The 19,819-nt window shown below is 37.0% G+C and overlaps 1 protein-coding gene across 17 annotated transcripts in view; it reads right to left on the minus strand.

The window, feature by feature from the left end:
* The window catches only part of KDM6A (lysine demethylase 6A), a 156,555-nt gene that overhangs the window by 106,800 nt on the left and 29,936 nt on the right, over positions 1-19,819 (minus strand). For 14 of the 17 annotated variants that reach the window (XR_003990028.1, XR_003990026.1, XR_003990029.1 and 11 more), the window contains exons 3-4: positions 12,814-12,922; positions 1,752-1,801 (exon numbers count right to left, since the gene is read on the minus strand). Coding sequence is in view for 7 of the 17 variants with exons in the window: in XM_030476368.1 (XP_030332228.1) it covers positions 1,752-1,801; positions 12,814-12,922 (159 nt within the window). In the remaining 10 variants the exon portion in view is untranslated. Of the gene's footprint in view, positions 1-1,751; positions 1,802-12,372; positions 12,594-12,813; positions 12,923-19,819 lie in introns of those variants that run through there. The other 3 variants (XR_003990032.1, XR_003990031.1, XR_003990030.1) reach the window with 2 other exon arrangements.

Genomic DNA, 19,819 nt, shown 5'->3' on the forward strand with positions numbered 1-19,819 from the left:
GAACAAGTAGCATAGTATCCTCCCCAGGTGAGGCCAACCTTAAGAAAAATTCCCAGGGTTTTGACTTTGGGGGGGTGGGGGATGTTGGTGGCTTCCCCCTCCCCCCCCATTTTTCTTTGTAGAGGTCAAAATGCTCTTTTGTCAGCTGCAAACAATTGTTTGAAATAATCTCTACATGGTAAAACTCTTGAGGTATACACAAGAAACAGGTATGTTAGAATATCAGCACACTGCATACAAACAAAATTTGCTTTCACTAAGTCAAGCATAGATCCCACATTTTACTGCCACCCATGCTCTTGAAATGGACCTGCAAACCAAACAGTTTGCATTTATTTTAACTGCAGATAATATTCTGAGCCATACTGAAACACTCTATGCCTATGGAAATACATTTACACTTCACCCTGAACCCTGAAAATGCAGAGAAAATAATTTACTAATCATCTATCACTTCTCCTAATAATGAGCCATTAGAACAAAAGCCAGACAAAATAATTCAGGTCACAAACTATTCTGAAATGCTTAACATGGGAAGAGTACAAACAACAGAAACTATTATAATAGATGTTTAATTAATCGACTGATTTCAACATTCATTTACAGCAATCTTTAAACTACGTCTTCGAGAGCACGTAAGAAGTAAGGATAGATGAATGCTTTCATTGTTGTCATTTTTGAACTACAGGGGTTATTTCTAAAATAAATTACTTCAACTCCAAAATGGCTTGGTGCAAAAATGGCATCACACAACTTCTACTGGAGCCGGGGCTTTGCAAGACAATACAAACAACTTCCCCAGGACCCTCCAGTTTGACCTCTCCTTCCATATGCCAGAATACACTTACTTCAGTTCACTCTTTTACCCTTTATTTACCTTTTCTCCCTTTCCATCCCCCAAATGGGAGAAATTGTCACAGGATTTTTCAGAACATACTTAGAGTCCCTATAAAATGCAAAGAACACAGAACATGTTGTTGATCTAATGCCTGTATATACCTGGTATTGATGTCTTTCCAGAGTGAGTCCTCCCTATTCAAAATATGCACTTATACACACTTCTAAGGAAAACAACTATTTAAGACCACACAAGTACCTACTGTGCTATATGCTTTCCTGCACCTGTCTCAGTCATGAGCTTCAAATTATTTCATGTTACAAGATAACAATGCTAACTATTTTTGACAATATCGCTGTGAGAAATGTCTTAATTTTATTAATCTGAAGTCCTGGTACCTCTACACGGATTTACAGATAAGACAGTTCTACAATACAGGATTTTCTTCCCTGCCTTACATAAAAGCATTATCCAAAATACTGAAAGGGACTTCAAACAATCTGGCATCTGCAGAAATAAAAAGCAACCTGAGAACATTTTTCCTAGTACAAGTCCAACGCCTGTGCAGAAGCTTTCAAGTGTCTATGATTCTCTCAATACTCATACATATCTATGCTTACGTAAGAAACACTGAATGGATAATAATTCAAAAAAACTCTAAACTATGTCAAGTTAATTGATTTGCCATTTCAGCAAGTGGCATGAATATTTATTTCCAGTTTTATTTATAATAAATTGTACATATAGGTGAACATTTCCATTAACACTCAATACGCCAAAAATTAATTGTAGGTAAATACTCCAAACGTATACTGAAATTAATCTTTTTTAGAAATCTGATCATTTACAATAACATATTAATTAAAAAAAAGGGGGGGAGGGGGCAGAAAAAAAAAAGGCAGCATATACAGACCTTCCAGTAGTCAGATTGTAAACTGTAGTACCTCTGGTATGCAGATAATGCTGTAGGAGAGAAAAATGAATGTTGAATTTGTTTGGTTACATTTTCTTTGAAGAAAAAGACAGAAAACCTTAGGAGTCAGAATACACAACATTAAAATGATAAATGGTTTAATAAAAGTAACACTGCCACAATAAGTACACTGTTGTGGGTAATGCATTCCTTGAGATTATAATTTTGTTTTATGAAATGTCAACCCAAAAGTATATTTATTATTAATCTTATGAATATAAATCAAACAATATTTTACAGAAAACCTCTAATAAAGAAATCATTTGAAATTTTGGGATTTTCATCGTGGACAAAGCTGTTGTAAGATTTAGAAATTTAATCAGGTAGCTCATTTACCATGCTCCCCGATGTCCTGTAATTTCTAAAGAACTGGTGCGGAGGGACATACAAAGAGAAATCAATTTCACATGCCCTTTCATTCAGTAACTAGAGAAACAAAAGCAAGCAGAAAAAAAGCTTATATTTTATTCAACATCCAAGACCAAAACTAACCTGGAAAACAGTGCTAAGAGCAGCTCTGTTTGGTAGAACATTAGCTCTACCTGGCAACAAATTTCTCAAATCACCATTCCTGCACTGCTCTTCCCCACTAAAAATTCTGGTTGATTCACCTTGCCCTTAGGTTTACAGGCCACATCAGACTGTAATGCAAATGTTACAGTAAGAACAATGTTCTTCTAAGAACACTGCACTAGGCACCATTCAAAAAATGAAGAGTTTTAAATAATGATTCACTGCGATAACACCAAGATATTGATTTTTGAAGTATTTGCATCTTAAGATTTAAGAATGGTTTCTATACAGTATGTATTTTCCGAAAAACAAGAGGGCAAACTCCGCTTTGAAAAGCTACAAGCACTAAACAAATTAAGACAGTAAGAACAATATGTACTTTATGTGCAGGTTCATTTCCTGTAAGTGCCGTAGATAAACAATGTCCCTAAATTTTATCACCCTTCGATGCCTGTCTGGCATATTCGTTTCTATAACCTAACAGAAGTCCTTAAGTATAAGCAAATTAAGAACAACATACACATAATGACAAGGCACACAGAGCTTTCTCTTCTGAAGAATAGACCGATGAGTGGAAAGACATACAGAGACTCACAACCTTGTATTTTTAAATGCCTGACAGATGCTGAACCATGCCCATAAGGTGCCCCTCACCGCTGGAACTGCTTCTGAAGCCAGCCTCTAATTTTGATGCTCTAAACTTGATTTATTTAGATGTCCAGAGTAGGGGGAAAAAAAAAAACAAAACAACAGAACACTCATCATCCATACACTATCAACATGCAGTATGTGTGTAAATGTTTGCATGCAACTTAGCTGAACAAAATCACTTGAAAAATACATTGGGCTAAGCCTTTCACCACTTCAGAACACAATTCCTCCCCCATGCCCCCCCCCCACCAGATTTGGTACAACCTGAAGGATATGACTGCAGTCTGACAATATAAGTTTAAGAACATTATGACTAAGCATATTTCAGTCACATTCTGCAATTATGTTATAAAGGATGCTCACAATAACACAAAACCTCCCGCTCCAAATGCTCCTTCTAGATTCACCTTCTCCCAGATATCATCAATGACTTTTTGACAGAAAGGCATCATTAAAAAAATACCAAAGCAAACCAAAACCAGCAGAAAACCCCAGCAACACTGAAGGCTGCAGTATCATTTACACCTTTACTTTTCATCCAAGACTGGTCATCCCAAGATGAGACAATTTTTGTCCAAAAAAAAAAAAAAAAAAAAAAAAAACCCTACCCAAAAAAACCCCCACCATCTATGAACTACTACCCCTCTCCCAACATTTCAACACAGGGTCAACTCTCATTTTTACAGACACAAATGAACTACTCCATTTCAGTTAAATGACCTTTTTTATCGAAATCAGTGTTTTCAAATCACTCCTACTCACACCAGAATTCGGAGACAACCTTCTGATAAGGAGCTTATTATTGAGCTTTTCCAATCTCAGAGTTTGCCACTGAAATTCTTAAAGATATGGAACTGTTGCAGGCCAAATACAAAGAAACTTTTTTTTTTTCCCCCAGCATGCAAAACACTCCTGCACATCTAGAAAATGCATGCCTAGACATGTCCAGAACAGGACTGACTACCAACAACAGGACAAGGTTTCTTGCTTCACTCTCAACTATATTCGTAAAATGATCCAGTCAATCACAGAAAACTCATTTAAAAGCACCAAGCTGAGAGAGCACATTCGGACATCTAAACCAATACTGGACAAGTGACTCTAGAATTCCTAAAAAAGGTGCTCAGAGTTACCTATCTCCCTCCTTCTACCCAGTATTTCATTACTTACTGTATCAATTTACTCTCTTGCTATTAATATCTCTCTCCAAACCCTGGCAATTTACATTATCTGCCTAACAGGCAATCCTTAGGATCAGACTGTTGAAAACCTTACAACCAACTGAGTGGCAGATACAGCATTTACCACCCTACTCTAAATAGGAAGAGGGATGGTGGTGGTGGTGGTATATGCCCCAAAGCTACATTGTAGCTTTTCAGATCAATCGTCATCAGCTACACTGCTTGAATAGAATAAAAGAATTTTCACCTGCCACCACTCTGGGAAGAAAATCACCATCTTTCCACCCAAACAACTGGAACTACTGGACAGTAAGAAATCTCGTCACTTTGGACTCTGTCTTTAAGCCTCTGCCACCTAGTGCAGAGCTGACCCTCGATGACTTCATACAGTCACAGTATACTGGTTTCCTCTTGCAGGTTTTTATAGCCACCCAGAACTACCCACTTTGACAGCCTTTACTATTTGGCATCTAAAAGTCTGCCTCTTTTTCTACAACTAGGGGTCAAGGGACATCTCATTATCAGGACAGGGATGATACAGGTTTCTTATTCACCTCTGTGTAAGCTTCCTTGATTTCGCATAGAGAATACAAACTAGGTTTTATGTAATTACCAGGTATGGAGTTTCAGGGTGTTATCTTGTTATTTAATGATTTGGGTTTTTTTTAACCTGCTTAATTTCATAAATGGTGGAACTTTATAAAATCCATAATTGTATCAGCAATACAACAGACAATCTCTCTTCATATCCAGAGTCTAAAACTGTAACCTAAACAAACAAGTAAGGTGAAAATGGGGAGCAAAATGTCTATAGACTAAATGACATCCACCTACTTGTCATTTTTAGCACATCTAATCACAAATCACAGTCATAGAAAGACTTTTATGGTCTATCCTAACAAACCTACTTTATACTTGAAAAGTTAAGAGGTGTTTCAAAGTGATGCAAACATGGAGCAGTTTCAGTATTTTAGTGCTTGAGTAAGGAAAAAGTGAACTAGATGCTGACACCATCTAGTGGCACCCTGCAAGGCTAAATGTGACTAACAGATTTTTGGCTTGCTGAACTTCAGAAAGTTAAAAGCAAGCATTAATTTGATGACAACCTCCTCAAAAGAGAATTTTAAAACAACTCAAAGGTCCATATTCTTCCATGTAAATCTATAGTTGCTTTCTTAAATAAGAATTTATTTTAATGTTAAGTTTTAAACGAGCACTGATATTTCTTAGTGCTTATCTCATGTGAAAACAAATACTATGATAGAAAATAAGCTGAAGAACTTCACAAGGGAAACAATGAAAGGGTGCATGCATTGCTTTAAATTGACAATGCTTTCAGGAAAAACAAATCTTCATTAAACACCTAGGAGACATATACAGGTTATGGAAACAGCTTATTACATAGCGCAGGTTTTATCCACAACAGTGTTTTAACCTAGCAAGGTGAACACTGCTGGGCCATAAAATTAAAGACATCAAAAGGTGAGGAAATTCCAAGGTTGAGTCAATGGAATTTAGTTTCTGCTGGGTCAAACATGGGCTGGATGGCCAGGCCCAAGGAGTCGTGGTGAACAGAGGTAGATCCAGTTGGTGGCTGGTCACAAGTGGTGTTTCCCAGGGCCAGTTCTGTTTAACAATTTTATCGGTGATCTAGATGAGGGGACTGAGTGCACACTCAGTAAGTTTGTAAGTAAGACACCAAGTTGGGCAGGAGTGTTGATCTGCTAGAGGGTAGGAAGGCTTTACAGAGGGATCTGGACAGGCTGGATCGATGGGCCAAGGCCAATTGTATGAGGCTTGGGGAAGAGTGGCTGGAAAGCACCTGGCAGAAAACGACCTGGGGGTGTTGGTCAGCAGTCAGCTGAACATGAGCCGGCAGTGGCCAAGGCAGCCAAGAAGGCCAACAGCACCCTGACTTGTATCAGAAATAGTGTGGCCAGCAGCACCAGGGCAGTGATTGTCCCCCTGGTACTCGGCACTGGTGAGGACGCGCCTCAAATACTGTGTTCAGTTTTGGGCCTGTCACGACAAGACAGACATTGAGATGCTGGAGCATGTCCAAAGACTGACAACGAAGCTGGTGAAGGGTCTGGAGCACAAGTTATGAGCAACTGGGGTAATTTCGCCTGGAGAAAAGGAGGCTGAAAGGAGACCTTATCGCTCTCTACAACTACTCAGAAGGAGGGTGTAATGAGGTGGGTGTCAGTCTCTTCTCTCAAGTAACAGGAGATAGGTTGGCAGGTTTAGATTGGATATTAGGAAAAATTTCCTCATGGAAAGGGTTGTCAAGCACTGGAACAGGCTGTGAAGGGAAGTGGTAGAGTCACCATCCTTGGAGGTATTTAAAAGATGTGTAGATGCGGTACTTAGGGAAACGGTTTAATGGCAGACTTGGCAGTGTTAGGTTAGCGGCTGGACTTTGTGATCTTAAAGGTCTTTTCCAACCTAAATGATTCAATGATTCAATCCATAATGAGGAGGACAAAAAAAAAAAAAAAAAAAAAAAGAAAAAAATGTTGCGGAAGCTAGAGCAGCAAAATGCAGCTCAGTTCTTTTGTTCCAAGGCCTCAGGAAAGAGGTTGTTCTCCATATCCTCCAGAGATTTGTGCTGAAAGTACCAAAGAGATGATGAAAGAAGCCTAAAGCATGTCTTCTTTTTAACACAGAATGAAAGCAGACACACGAAGGCAATACAATCATACATTTAAGGAAAAAAAAATGAAATTATCACCAATTAGTCCTCTAAGTAATTTTATTAACAACTACACATCCTCATCTGGAAATATAATATAGCAGTAAAGTGGTGAGAAGCCCACTGTCCCACAATCATGTCCAACTATGAGTTGCCTAGGAGACTAAGTGGTATTAGATGTATAAGACATACAAGAGTTTTACAAGGTGTTTACTGTTACAGAAATCCTTTAGATAATGAACTCTAAGAAAGGTCTTGAAATATTGAGAGTATCAATGAAGGAACACAGTGGAATCACATGACGCTCAAAAATCCTTCAAATAGCATATTCTGAAAAACTACTTTTAACAATTAAAGTGTTTATTTAGAGCACTGCCCAAAATGAGAATTTTCAGACCACCAGTCAAATAAAAAGGTCCAACTATATTCTATAACAACAATCTTCTAACACTAACCCGTGCCCACCCCCCCAATTTATAAAAAACATTTTAATGTTTTATGCTTAAGATGATATTCTTATTTTGTTCTATAGGAATTTCACATAATGGTTTGGACCGCTTGAAATTAAACCACCCAAAATTTAACAGCAGCATCCTAAAGATGAAATCAACAATTCTAAATAGAAGCAACCCAATTTCTGCCAGTTATTAACAATTACAGACAACAAAATTAAAAACCTTAAACCTAAAAATCAGACTTATTTAAAACACAGTCATCTCTTCCTCAACTCAGATTGCTATGCTACTTAAAATTCATTCTAATTCTTCAGGACTCATAAGTAAAAGATGACCCAGCAGCAACCAGCACAATCCTGCCTATGCTAGAAAGTTCCCTCTTACTTTAAAAGATGACTCCTACTACTCTCTATGTCAGAACACAGCACATTCAAATGCTTCCTCACGACATACTTCCCATCAAAGGCCAGCAAGATGGAGACATCAGCAACCCCAGAGAAATCCTCTACAGAGCTAGAATACAAAGGAACACATGTACCTTGTTGAATTTGGGAGTTGTTCTCTCAACCAAACAGCTTTACACAACAATTAGAAAGCCTTTAAATTTGGGGTTTAGGCTGTATCTTAATAAAGCAGCACCTCAAATGGTGGAGGGAGGGGGTTCAGTTTTGTTTTATGTTTTAGCCTACCAATTGCTAGAAAAATGCCCTTGGACTAATTAACTCTATCTTATAAATTATTTATTTTTGTATTAGTGCTTTTGACAGTGCAGTCACTATCTACAAACAAAATATTATAAAAACTGTTCTGATGTAGTACAGAAAAAAGTGATCACGACTTGAGTACAGCAATAAGAATTATTTTAGTGCAGTATTTATTGTGCTTTAATAACGGTGATTTGAATAATAGTATGTTTTTCCCAAATCATTCATTAATTGCATTATCTACTTCTACTTCCAGGAATTCTTAGAGAACAGCAGTTCAAGGAGGCAAATTATAAAAGTATGTCTCCACCTGTGCAACTGTCAGCTGTCCTCCAAGTCATAAGTTGGAACACAGTCACTACATATGACCCTTCTACAAAACAGATATAAAGATCCCTAAAGAAAGCCACAGTTGATGTCAGAGTCCACGAGCTCATTAAACAGCATTCAACCAGAACCCAAGCCTTAAAGACCACTGTCTACACTCTGTACTCCTTATGGAAGCCAGTCACGGGGAAAAAATAAGTTCTAAAATCTCCAAATGCTGATGTAGCATCAGTTCTTCCCAGACTAGCAGCACAGTCATTTTAGTAAAATCCTGGCCCTCCCAGGGAACGCAGTAGCAAAGTTCACAGGTATATAGCATGGAGCCCTAGCTGGACTCACAATGCTGACAAGTGTCCAAAAACCTACATGACAACTCATCAACCTCCTCCAGCAAAACCTGAGGCTGAGGTTTCACATTCTGGGGCAATTGCATCACTTTTTTCTGCTACGTTATTTTTTAGTTGGACAAGTTCCCCACACAGCTGCACGTTCAGCTGTGCCAGCCCAAAGCAGAGAACAGCAACAAGCAGACGGGGGCTGCCACTAAAGACACACCCAGGGAACAAAGGGGTTGGAAACCTCTGAAACAATCAAACAACTGGGGAATAGCTGCCTCATCAAAAAAGGGGAAGATACCAGATTAGAGTTTTGAGGAAACAGGGTAGTTTTGACTGGGAGGAGCAAATGTTTTCGTCTGGGGAAATCCTGAAGCCAAAATCTAACCAGTAACGATCAAGACAGTGAAAGCTGGACGCAGAAACCAGCTTGAACATACTTGCTAATCTTGAATCAATCTGCCCTGGTTATAATCATCTGAATACAAGTCAGTGGCTCACGGTATTTAAAATACCACAAAAAGGTTGATACCTTGCCTAGAATCCTCTCCTCACAGTAGTGGAGCGCAATTAACAAGACAACTCAATTTCATGGCTGCAGAGAAAACCCTTCAGCTAACAACAGCAACTTGAACATACTGCATTTTGAGAAATCTACACGCGGCAGACTAGCTTTGGGAATTTTAAAGGCTAGGAAAAAACACTGTGATACTCTAGTCTAACCTCAGACAAATACAGAGTAAAGAGCCTCATCCAGAAATTTCTGATGTAAACCCACAACTTTTGTTGGAGACAACTACTTAGTTTTTATGGAAAAGAAAAAAAGGAAGAAATTAAGAAAAAGAAGTATATTACATCTGGACTTCAGCAGCTAAGTGATAGAAAACATGATGCACTGTAAGAGAAATTACTGCAACATTTAACAGGTTTCATTTAAAAATATAAATGTATATGCTAAATGCATTCAGACTTCAGCAAGGCATCAGCCATCTATTTACTCCACATTCAAAGATAGCCTGCCCCTAACCGATACTTCCCTCGTTAGTTCCAATAATGACATGTAGTAACCTTCCATGAGTCTTTCTCAAGGCCCCTCTTTTATGGGGCACAAGTCCTGATTCTTATATACAAACAACCTACAGTCTTTGTTACTACATTTATAAGATGGTATTAGCTAAATGAAAACACTAATGTGCAATGGACTACATCCAACTGAATGATCCATGTCCGTCAACATATTTGGAAAAAATGAGACATATCAAAACAGAAGAAACTATACACATGAAACTTGACCCATCTCTATCAACTGAGCCCTGCTTCATCTTGATCGCTACTCATACTTCTGCAGTTGTTTTTTTTTGCTTTGCACAAACTATATTGCAAGCATTTTTAAACAAACAACACTCTCACATTTGCCTTTCAATAAAGACACACCTTTCTACATTATAAAGGTGTACACATTTATTAACTATATTTAGTTATATAAATAACAGGCTTCCAAGGAGAACAAAAAAAATTGTGCAGCATTAGTCATGCTACTATCTTGTGATATTTTATTAATTACATCCTATTTATTAAACACATTAACTTCTCCATAACTTTGTCCAAGACTAACTTCAGAGTAGACAGATTTATAGTTCTGAAAAATCAGCCTGCTTCAGCATTTTACACTTCTGGAACTTCAGGACTTAAAAACTGGATAAAATATACATTACTGGGATCAAAACATTCCTGAACTCCCTTTACTTTTCACTTCCAAAGCATTTAATATTTAACTATAACTGCAATTAGAATGTATGATAATGAAAGTAACAGAATTTATAGAATGGAATAAGGTTTATTTTTTACGTTAAATTGCTAATGCAACGCACCAGCAATCTACTTCTTTCAAGTAAAAGTAGTAAATTAATTATGGAACACTTACGACTTTTGCACTGTAGATAATACTTTTACATACTGTAAAAAGTATGGAGTTCAAAAACTGTTGTGAACAAGAACATGTGGCCCTCACTTAACAAAAAAAACAAACCCAACCCTTTAACTTCCCTTTTCCCATCAATTAAAATTCCTCCAGTATTATTTTCAATACTACCCCATTTCTTTCAAAATATAGATACATCTTTTTTAAAATACATTTATTAGTAACAAAGGTTTTTTCACTTCTTGAAACTTCTTTCATGATTAAGATGTGACTTTAAATAAGCATCTAAGAAAATACTAAGTATTTTAATTCAGGTTTTAATGCCTAAATATCTCTTCCCACACAGTTCTGCTCATACTTGTTTACAGTTCTGGAGAGCTGGTATTTTCAACCATCGTTTGTACTTTTAATGCTTTTTCTTTAAAACTATATACACAGTACAAAGCAGACTCCCCATCAGTAAACCTTGCCTCTGACCCACAGCAACACCTGCCAGTCTTAACTGTTATCAACTCAACAGCAGAGTTAATACAGTCCACAACCTTGAGTTGTCTTTGTTAAGTAAAATATATCCAATAAGCCATACTGCACTCGCATCCTATCAAGCTGCATTAGGCTAATCAGAAACAGCAGTGCAAGTTGTTTGCAGAGGAGGTGGTTGAATTTTCTAAAAATGAAAACAAAAATAAAAAGATGGGATCAGACTATTCTCCAGAAAAATTCTACAGCCAGCATATTGCCACGTTCCCTTCAGGTTTTCCCATGTCTCTGGAACTGGAAACACCAGTGGTTATATTACACCAGTTGAATGGGATGTAGGTACAAGTTGGGGGTTCCCAAGGTCTTGGTACAAGTTGTGGATACTAAGGTTCCTAAGTTGCCCATATATTCAACAGAAAGAGATAGATGCCTCAATCACTCAAAGCTTTCTGAATTCAGCTACTGAATTCAGATGACTGCAAATTCCTCCCTAGTATTGTAAAATTTAAACATTTCTCACCTAAGAAATAAAGGTTCCAGCAACCCCAACTCACACTGGTTTATGTCAGACATAGTGAACAAGAGGCTAGACACACTGTTATGAAAGGGTCCACTGCCAGCCTGAATCACTAAGTAGTGTTTCTGAACTGCTATCAGTTATAATTCATTTCCCTATTTGTAAGTTCCAAGGTAACTATAAACCAGTATTTCTGTGTGTCTGGAAAAAAGGTATTTTCAAGGTGAAGGTAGTGTTTGTGTCCTTACACAAAGTCAAACAGAACTGCGTTCTTATTAAAATTGAAAAGCAGCAACAATGGAAAAAGACATCCCATTAAACTAAAAAAAAAAAATAAAAATATTCTAACCTGTTCTAATTAGCTAAGGTAGGGTACTCATCCATACCTTCCATAGTCACTGGAAGGGAGGCAGCTATTAGAGACTGGGCCCAACACCCAGCATGACATTAAGCGGAAACAGGACAAGCTGAAGACCTAGCCCATGTCTCAGCCAGCACTCAGCAGAGTATCTTTGTGAATCCACACCACTACCAAAAAAAGCACTCTACTGACTTACAAGCAACAAAGCACAAGTGCACATAAGGTTCTGTGTTCACTGGCTGCAATGGTGGCATAAAACACTTAAGTAATTTCAAAGACTGATGTAGCAGAGACATAAAAAGAATGAAGCCACCTATCCTCCAGATGCCCAACACTGCTCTCCCAGTCAATATTTAAAACACACCTTGAAACACACTAAGTGCAGATTTTTGCTTTTGAATTAACACTTTCAGTCCAGCCATACCTGTTAAGATTGTGGACATACATGAAAGCACTAAGACTGGCTCTCATCCTCTGCACCAGTGTCTCCCACCCCCCATAGGAAACCTTCAGAGGCATGTGCTCAACTGCTCATACAATCATGTAACAATGAACCAGAAAAATGAAGTAGGCAGTGCAGTACTAAAGAATAAACTAAAGAAACTTCATATTCATTCTTGAACCAGCAGTGTTTTGGTTTGTTATTTTCAATTAAAAAAAAAAAAAAAAGAAAAAAAGAGAGAGAGAAGTTAGAATACAACTGTTTCTATAAAGACACCATCAGTCTTACTCTCTTAATAGGCTTTGAAATATAGTACAAACCGAGAAAACAGTGAGTTATCCAGATGTTTTTCAGTCTATTGTGCCCCCTACATCAAATGACAATCCCCCAATTACATTTATCAGAAGTACTAAAAAGCCTTACCTTTTGGATAATCTTCCAACAAGAGGTTGAAGTGACCTAACTGACAAAAGAAATCAGACTCGACCTTTCCTTCAGCTTTCAAAATTAGCGATTCATAGCAGCGAACAGCCTGGGAAAAAGAAATACAAAGTTTTCAAATTTCTGTATTTAACCAAAGCAAATAATACATTTTCTATACATTTTCTGAGAAATAATAAGGTTTATTGTTAAAGAGCGCAAGGCAAGAAGTCTACAAACACTCTCGATAATGTGGTTAGCATTACTTTTCAAAGAAGAAACGTAATATTCTAGACAGAACAGATTTGCAAGTTCACTGATTCTAACACAAATGGACAGCAAATGAACAAAATAAGTTTTCTCTGGTTTATTTGTGAACTCCAGAAACATTCAATTCCCAAACACAAAACAAGCCTCTAACATACATGACAATTTTGATTTAAAAATCAATGAAATGTAAAAGGACTGATTTTATTTATTCCTCTCAGTCTGCAAGAAATCAAGTTCTCTGATTTTACTCTCATTCTGTGGTTGTTTTCTCTAAAGGACTCACATTTCATTTTACCAGTTATTTCACTAGTTTTTGCTAAAATGAAGAATATGTTACCTCAACATGCTTGCTTAGGCAATTCATATACCTTAGCATGTATTTCCCAAGACCTGATTCATTTCACATACCTCTATCACATCACAAAATGCAGTTTACTATCTTCCACTTACTACACAGCTACTGTAGACTACATAAAGCTAAAGTTAAAAGTGTGAATCCAACTAGAAAATCATTTACTTTGAGAAAATTTGCCCTACAAGTTTTTAAGCGGCACACTCAATGTTCTGCGCTGCGAACACACATTTTTAATGAACTGAAATGATACTTTCTATTCACCATTAGGTCAATCATCTATAACCTGTCTTTAACCTCTTACCTTAAGACCCTACTTACACTTTGGAAATGAATGAATAAATAAATAAAATCAGTTTCCCAACTTGTTGAACTGCCAGCTTCTTGATTTTGAACATGCTAGCCATTAAAATGAAGTTGCTGAATAAACTTGAACGGAAAGGTCCCCAGCTGGTTAATCCGTGACTTTCATCAACTCTTATTTTGACTGTGTTTCAAATTTGGTTGCAATTATAAACTGCCTGGGTTTAATATATTACAGTAATCAAAGACCTTAATCTAAACTTAATCTGAAATGACGAGCTTCATTAACTCATTTTATTAAAACTAGAAATTCAAAAGGGGAAAAGATGATCCTGTAATACTTAAGTCCAAACACTAAATTAGTAGTCTTGTCCATATTTATGATTTTGTGTACACTTTTATTAATCACTGAAATGACAAATGCTAACAATAAAATAAGGAAATGTTAAAAGATAGTTAAAACACACCTGTGGAGAATCCGAATCACCGAGCCAATCCAAATCATAGCAAAGTAAAAATCAGCCATTTTTACCTTGCTACACTACCTTTAAAATTCTTGTTTAAATGCTAAGCCATAATAAGATAAGCCTTGCTATACTCAATGAACACAAAGCCATGTATGGGACCAGACAAGCAAGTCTCAGTTTGTACCCCAAGCTTGAGATGTATTAAACACATTTTCAGCTACTTCCAAGATCAGAATAGCCATATTTTATGGCTGTTAGCAGAAACAATATTCTGATGGATAAAACCAAGCTATTTTGCTGCAAAACTGCAACAAAGAGGGTAACATCTATACCAAATCTATTAGGTGTATGCATGGTATCAAAATTATTTAATAACTCAATTTAAATTACATATTTCAAACTAGCTATTTGGTCATATTCTGAGGACATAGAGATGTGTATTTGCCTCTCTACATCAAAGAGCTGCTGAAGAATTTTTTATTCACACTCCAAGTTTTGCCCTAGCAAACTGCACTGGAAGGACTGGAAGTCCGTTGATAGTTAATCAGAGCTACTTTAATTTTATTCCCACTACTCAGAGTACCCCTCGGAGTCAGCCAACTTTCAATCTGAAGAATACGATCCCCGGAATCAGAAGCAAAGCACAGAAGTCCAAAGTGAGTTTCTTAAAATTATGATGTGTGTATGAACCAACTCTCAACATTGAGGCTCATCAGCTGAACCTAGTCCCATCTGCAAATGTTTTAATGCAGAATCTTGGGGTTTGTGCCTTGCTTCCTCTCCCCACTTCTTGGTCTCATGTCTCAATTTGTAAAAATTGTAATACAATTCTTGCTGGTGCTCCTAATGTTACTGTCACAGAGTAATTTGGAAATAGGCCTCCCATTTTCTGATGATATGCAATACATGCTGCAGCTGCTAGAGAGAATATTCACATTATGACATTTTCTTAGATTAATATTTTGTCTTCTACAATTCAGTCACTGTTCAGAGCTATAAAAACTGGTACCACGACAGGCAGTTTATTAAAAAAAAAAAAAATGCTGAAGAGGAAGTTAGAGTAGTTTATTTAGTGAATTAGATGGCTACAGGTATTTAAAGAGAACCTATGACTTTATGAACAAATATAAAAGGTTTTTTCTACAGAGAGTTTCAAGGAAATTATAAATCACATGCACTTAAACAGGAAAGCATCTGGGAGACCCTTAACATTTCCCCAGCCCTTTTTTAAGTAAATCTTCACTAAAAGATGCACCACAATTATCTAAAGTTATATATATTATATATCTATCCTGATATATCTATATCAGAGAAACAAAAAACTGTGCCCAAGTCTCTCACACAACTCGGATCACTTCTCAACAAAGTAGATTTTTCCCTTTGCATTAGAATACACTTTGAAGATTCCACAAAGCCATCTTACTAAGGCCAGCACAACACAAGGCATAGGACACAAGAGCTGAAAAATAGAACTTCCCCTTTAAGTAACCGTTATTTTACAGTTAACTGTTACTGTAAGAGCAATTTAACTACACCATTAAGTACACCCTCCCAGTTGATCTCTAACCTATTCACGACATTATCAGGAAAACGCTTATATTTATGCAAACTTAGAATTGTGAAGGTTGTTCCATATGAATTGTCAAAATTCTTCTAGCACATTCTAATAAAATGAAACAAAGGAAGAGCAAGCTTTACTGCCTCAGCAGGAACACCAAAGTCAACCTCTGAGTCTCTGGATGATGAACAGCAGACTGGTCACTACCCAGCTCTTGTTATTCCCAGTAGCTAGAGCAGATTCAGTTACACAAACCAATCAATTCAACTTTGGTTTTGGTCAAAAAACTTCGTTCCCCACCAAACCTCTCCACAAACATCTTTAGAAAGGAACAAATATTTTTTCTGCATAGATGAGAATGTCTCGCACTTGAATGAATGGATGCAAAGCATTTTGAAGAGGGAGGTCACAATTACATGTATCTGTATATGGTTGCTTTGAAGGAATAATCAAAAGATCTCATCTCAGCGGATCTGTAACTGCAAAGGCCATCTACGGTACCACTTCTGCAACCAATTTAAATCATCCTGAGACACTAAGAATTTTAAGGAAGCTAAAAAATCCTCAGGTTTTTAAGTACTGTTATTTCTCCACACTGTATGGATTTATAAGTGCACTCAATGGAGCCAGCCTTGCAAATTGCTAGTATTGACAGATTAACAAGAAAGAGAAAGACCCCGAAATGAAAAGGAAGATTGCTACATAACGTTGTACACTTCCTTCCCTTTGTTCAAGGCTGCATGAAGATAAAAGGGAAACCTGAAGAATTTAGGAACTTGGCAAAATGATCACCCGCAGCTGCTTTGCAGTGTGGCAAACACAGCAGAAGCAGGAAACAAATACAGGAATGGCTGCAGGAAAAGAAGCTGGCTTATATGATACCAAAAAAAAGTAACAATACTCATCTTGTTTGTCACCTGCTCAATTAAAAGCAAACTGAAGTAATACACTATTGTCAACACTTCTGACGTGACAGTTACAAGCCTCCTCTCATGACATCATAGTTCATGAGTGGGGGCATACTGATTTCACAAATTCAACCACCAATTCTTATGACACAGATAAATACAACATAGTGAAAAAGAAAAAGGCTTGGTGTATTTGTCAACTTGGAAAAAGCCAGCAAAACATTCATATGTGTTCAAAAAAGGAAAAAATAATTCGATTATCGTTTTTAAAATGCACTGTCAAATCCTTGTATGTTCACTATTTATTACTCCAAAGGGAAAGGAATGGATTTTTTTTTTTCCCCCTCTGTTGTGAGAAGAACATTTCCTCCTCCTCCTTCCCCCTCGAAAAAAACCTGAACAAAACAAAAACAACCCCATAAAGCAAATGCCAGTTTTGGCTATTATTAACATGGTATCTTTTCATGAAGAAAAGACCCTAGAGATGGGAATATACTCTAACAAAAATCTAAGATAAAACCGAAATTCTAAATACTGAATACAAAAGGCACTGACACATATTGCAGCTCTGCTTTATAAAAGAAAAGGATGATGTTATTTCTACTTCAATTAATATGAAGAGGGGAAAAACCCCCAAACCTTTATCATTATCACTAGTTGCAATTATTTGCATTTTACAGCACAAATTCAAATTACTGTTAAATCACTGTACTAAAAAGGAAAAAAAAAAAAAATCAGTATAGCTTTTTTCGACAGTTTCTAAAGAAGATGATGTTACTATGTCCTTTCTTACTCGTGACAAGCATGATTGACTAAGATGAAAGTAGTAAGACTAAACTGCCAAACATGACAAAATGTTTATTATTAATTCTTTACTATATTAATGATATGAAAGCAGAGGAGTACACTGAATCAACAAATTTTTACTTAAAGCACGGAAAAAACACTGACAGCTACAGAAAACCAAAAAGCTAACAGTATAAATTGTTAGCATGGCAACAGCTGGACAGTAATGTACAGTGAAAGAAATTTGAATTTTACTGGGTAATAAATTAACCGTTCCAGAAAAATATGGTGGTTTAATGCAGACAACACAGTATAAAATGACAAATTCAAAGCCTCAGGTTATTACTAGAACCTTAAAGTTCACAATAGAAAACAGTATCGTGTATGAAGACATGCCTTCCATCTGGGAGGAGGGGGAACAAACAAACAATTCCTGTTTCTTTTTTCTTGTTTCTCTAGAAAGCAATAACCTGAATAGATGGACTTTGTGAGCAGGTAATGAGAACTGGAAGCATGAAAAAAAATCCATGTGACAAATTTGAAGAGACGGACATCAGTAGACTCCTCACAAATGAAACACATACTACACTAATGTTTAGAAATGAAATGTTAACTAGCTCTTAAGGGATATTTTACCCTTCTGGAAAAGAAGATAATTACATAGACAGTGCTGGACCCTGAACTGATGATCATGCTATCTACTAGCAGTAGATATTTGAAAGATATCTAGAGACCAGAAAAGCAGAAGTTTATGCATATGTTGGCCTCGTTTTCCCTACCTCAGTATCAAAAGAGGATGTTCTGCAAGGCTTCTCTTCCATTCCTTTCTCCATGCCACAATTCACCAAAATACACACATTATTTTCTAACAACAATGACAACAGCTAACATCCCGAGAACCTCCTCAGCCAGTTCTTGCTCCTGCTCTGCAACAACAGAAGTGTGAACGCTTGTTTCAGATTCGCAAAGAGACAAAAGGACAAACCTGAATTCTTCAGAAGTTAAACTACTTCTTTTGCCCCCCACCCCCAACAATGACCGGCCCCATTTCCTGGGCTGTAGATGACTTACAAGAACATCTCATTTACTTCTCAGAGAAAAGCATACACTTCATGTAATCATATATGATTGAAGACAACAGATATTAATTCACTGGCTCTTCTGCTGAAGGCTCTCACATTTTGTACGGATCGCACAATACTCTTCCCTTACTTTCTTGCTCAACATCAGTTCCTACTACAGCTTTCAAAGCTTCTTTACATGCTTTCTTTGTGAAACTCACACTGTGTTAGGAAATTTCTCTCTCAACTTAGCACAAGTTTACTCTTCTTGCATCTTACATATGGACTGTATTATATAAAAGACCAAAGTCCTTATTTCGGGGACAGTAAGTAGTATAGAACAACGGAAACTGATCCTCCTCATGCATTTCTCAAGAAACGTAGCATCAATTTGGGGCAAGTTTCCCCTTGCCCCAACATTACTTTTTCATGAAAGAGGACACAAGAATAAATATTGCAAGCAATAAAGAAGAGAAGTGGTTGTGCATGTTAACTACCTGCACTGCTTGATGATAACAAGATGTATTTTCTTTGAAAGCCACTACTGTGGCCTAGGACTTAACTACCATAGGCACAATTCGAGGTGGGGGGGGAGGGGAATAAAAATTGTTAAATCTTCAGTACAATCTGGAAGTAGAAGAGAGGAGATGAAGCAGCAAGCAGCAGAAGGTGAAGGTTGCTAAATTTACAACTGCGAATTAACTAATTGAAAGGCAAACAGCACAAACCGAAACTGCTCTAAAGACCAGAGTGAAAGCAGCACACTATTACTGTAAGAAACAAACAGTAAAATAAAACTATTAACAATTCAGAGCATCAGTAACATAAGCAACAAACAGTAAAATAAAACTGTTAACAATTTAGAGCACCAGCTCCACATCTGTGGAGCATCAGTATCACTAAAACAAATTCTACAGTCAGATGGAGAATAAACAGGAGACACTAGTAACTTAGAAATAATTCTTCTTGAACTCAGTTATCACAGAAAAATGAGGGATACCACTGCATGAGAAGCACAGAGCTGCAGAACAGAATACAATATAGAATATATGCAAATCAATGATAAATAGAGAAAAGTGACCTTTTAGTGGAGGGGGAATAAAACCAACCTGCCACCACTGAATAAAGAACACGTTATCAACTATAAGACATTCTTTACAAGTGTTTTCTGTCAGGCAGATGTAAGCTGGCTTCTCCAAGAGAATAACAGTAAACTTAGTCGTTTTCAGCTGACAACATCCACAACCAACTGGCAAAAATTTGTTGACTGAAGTTAGTGAGTGAATCACCAGGCACTAATCCCA

The sequence above is a fragment of the Strigops habroptila genome, chromosome 2 (assembly GCF_004027225.2).
Source record: "Strigops habroptila isolate Jane chromosome 2, bStrHab1.2.pri, whole genome shotgun sequence".
NCBI lineage: Eukaryota > Metazoa > Chordata > Aves > Psittaciformes > Psittacidae > Strigops > Strigops habroptila.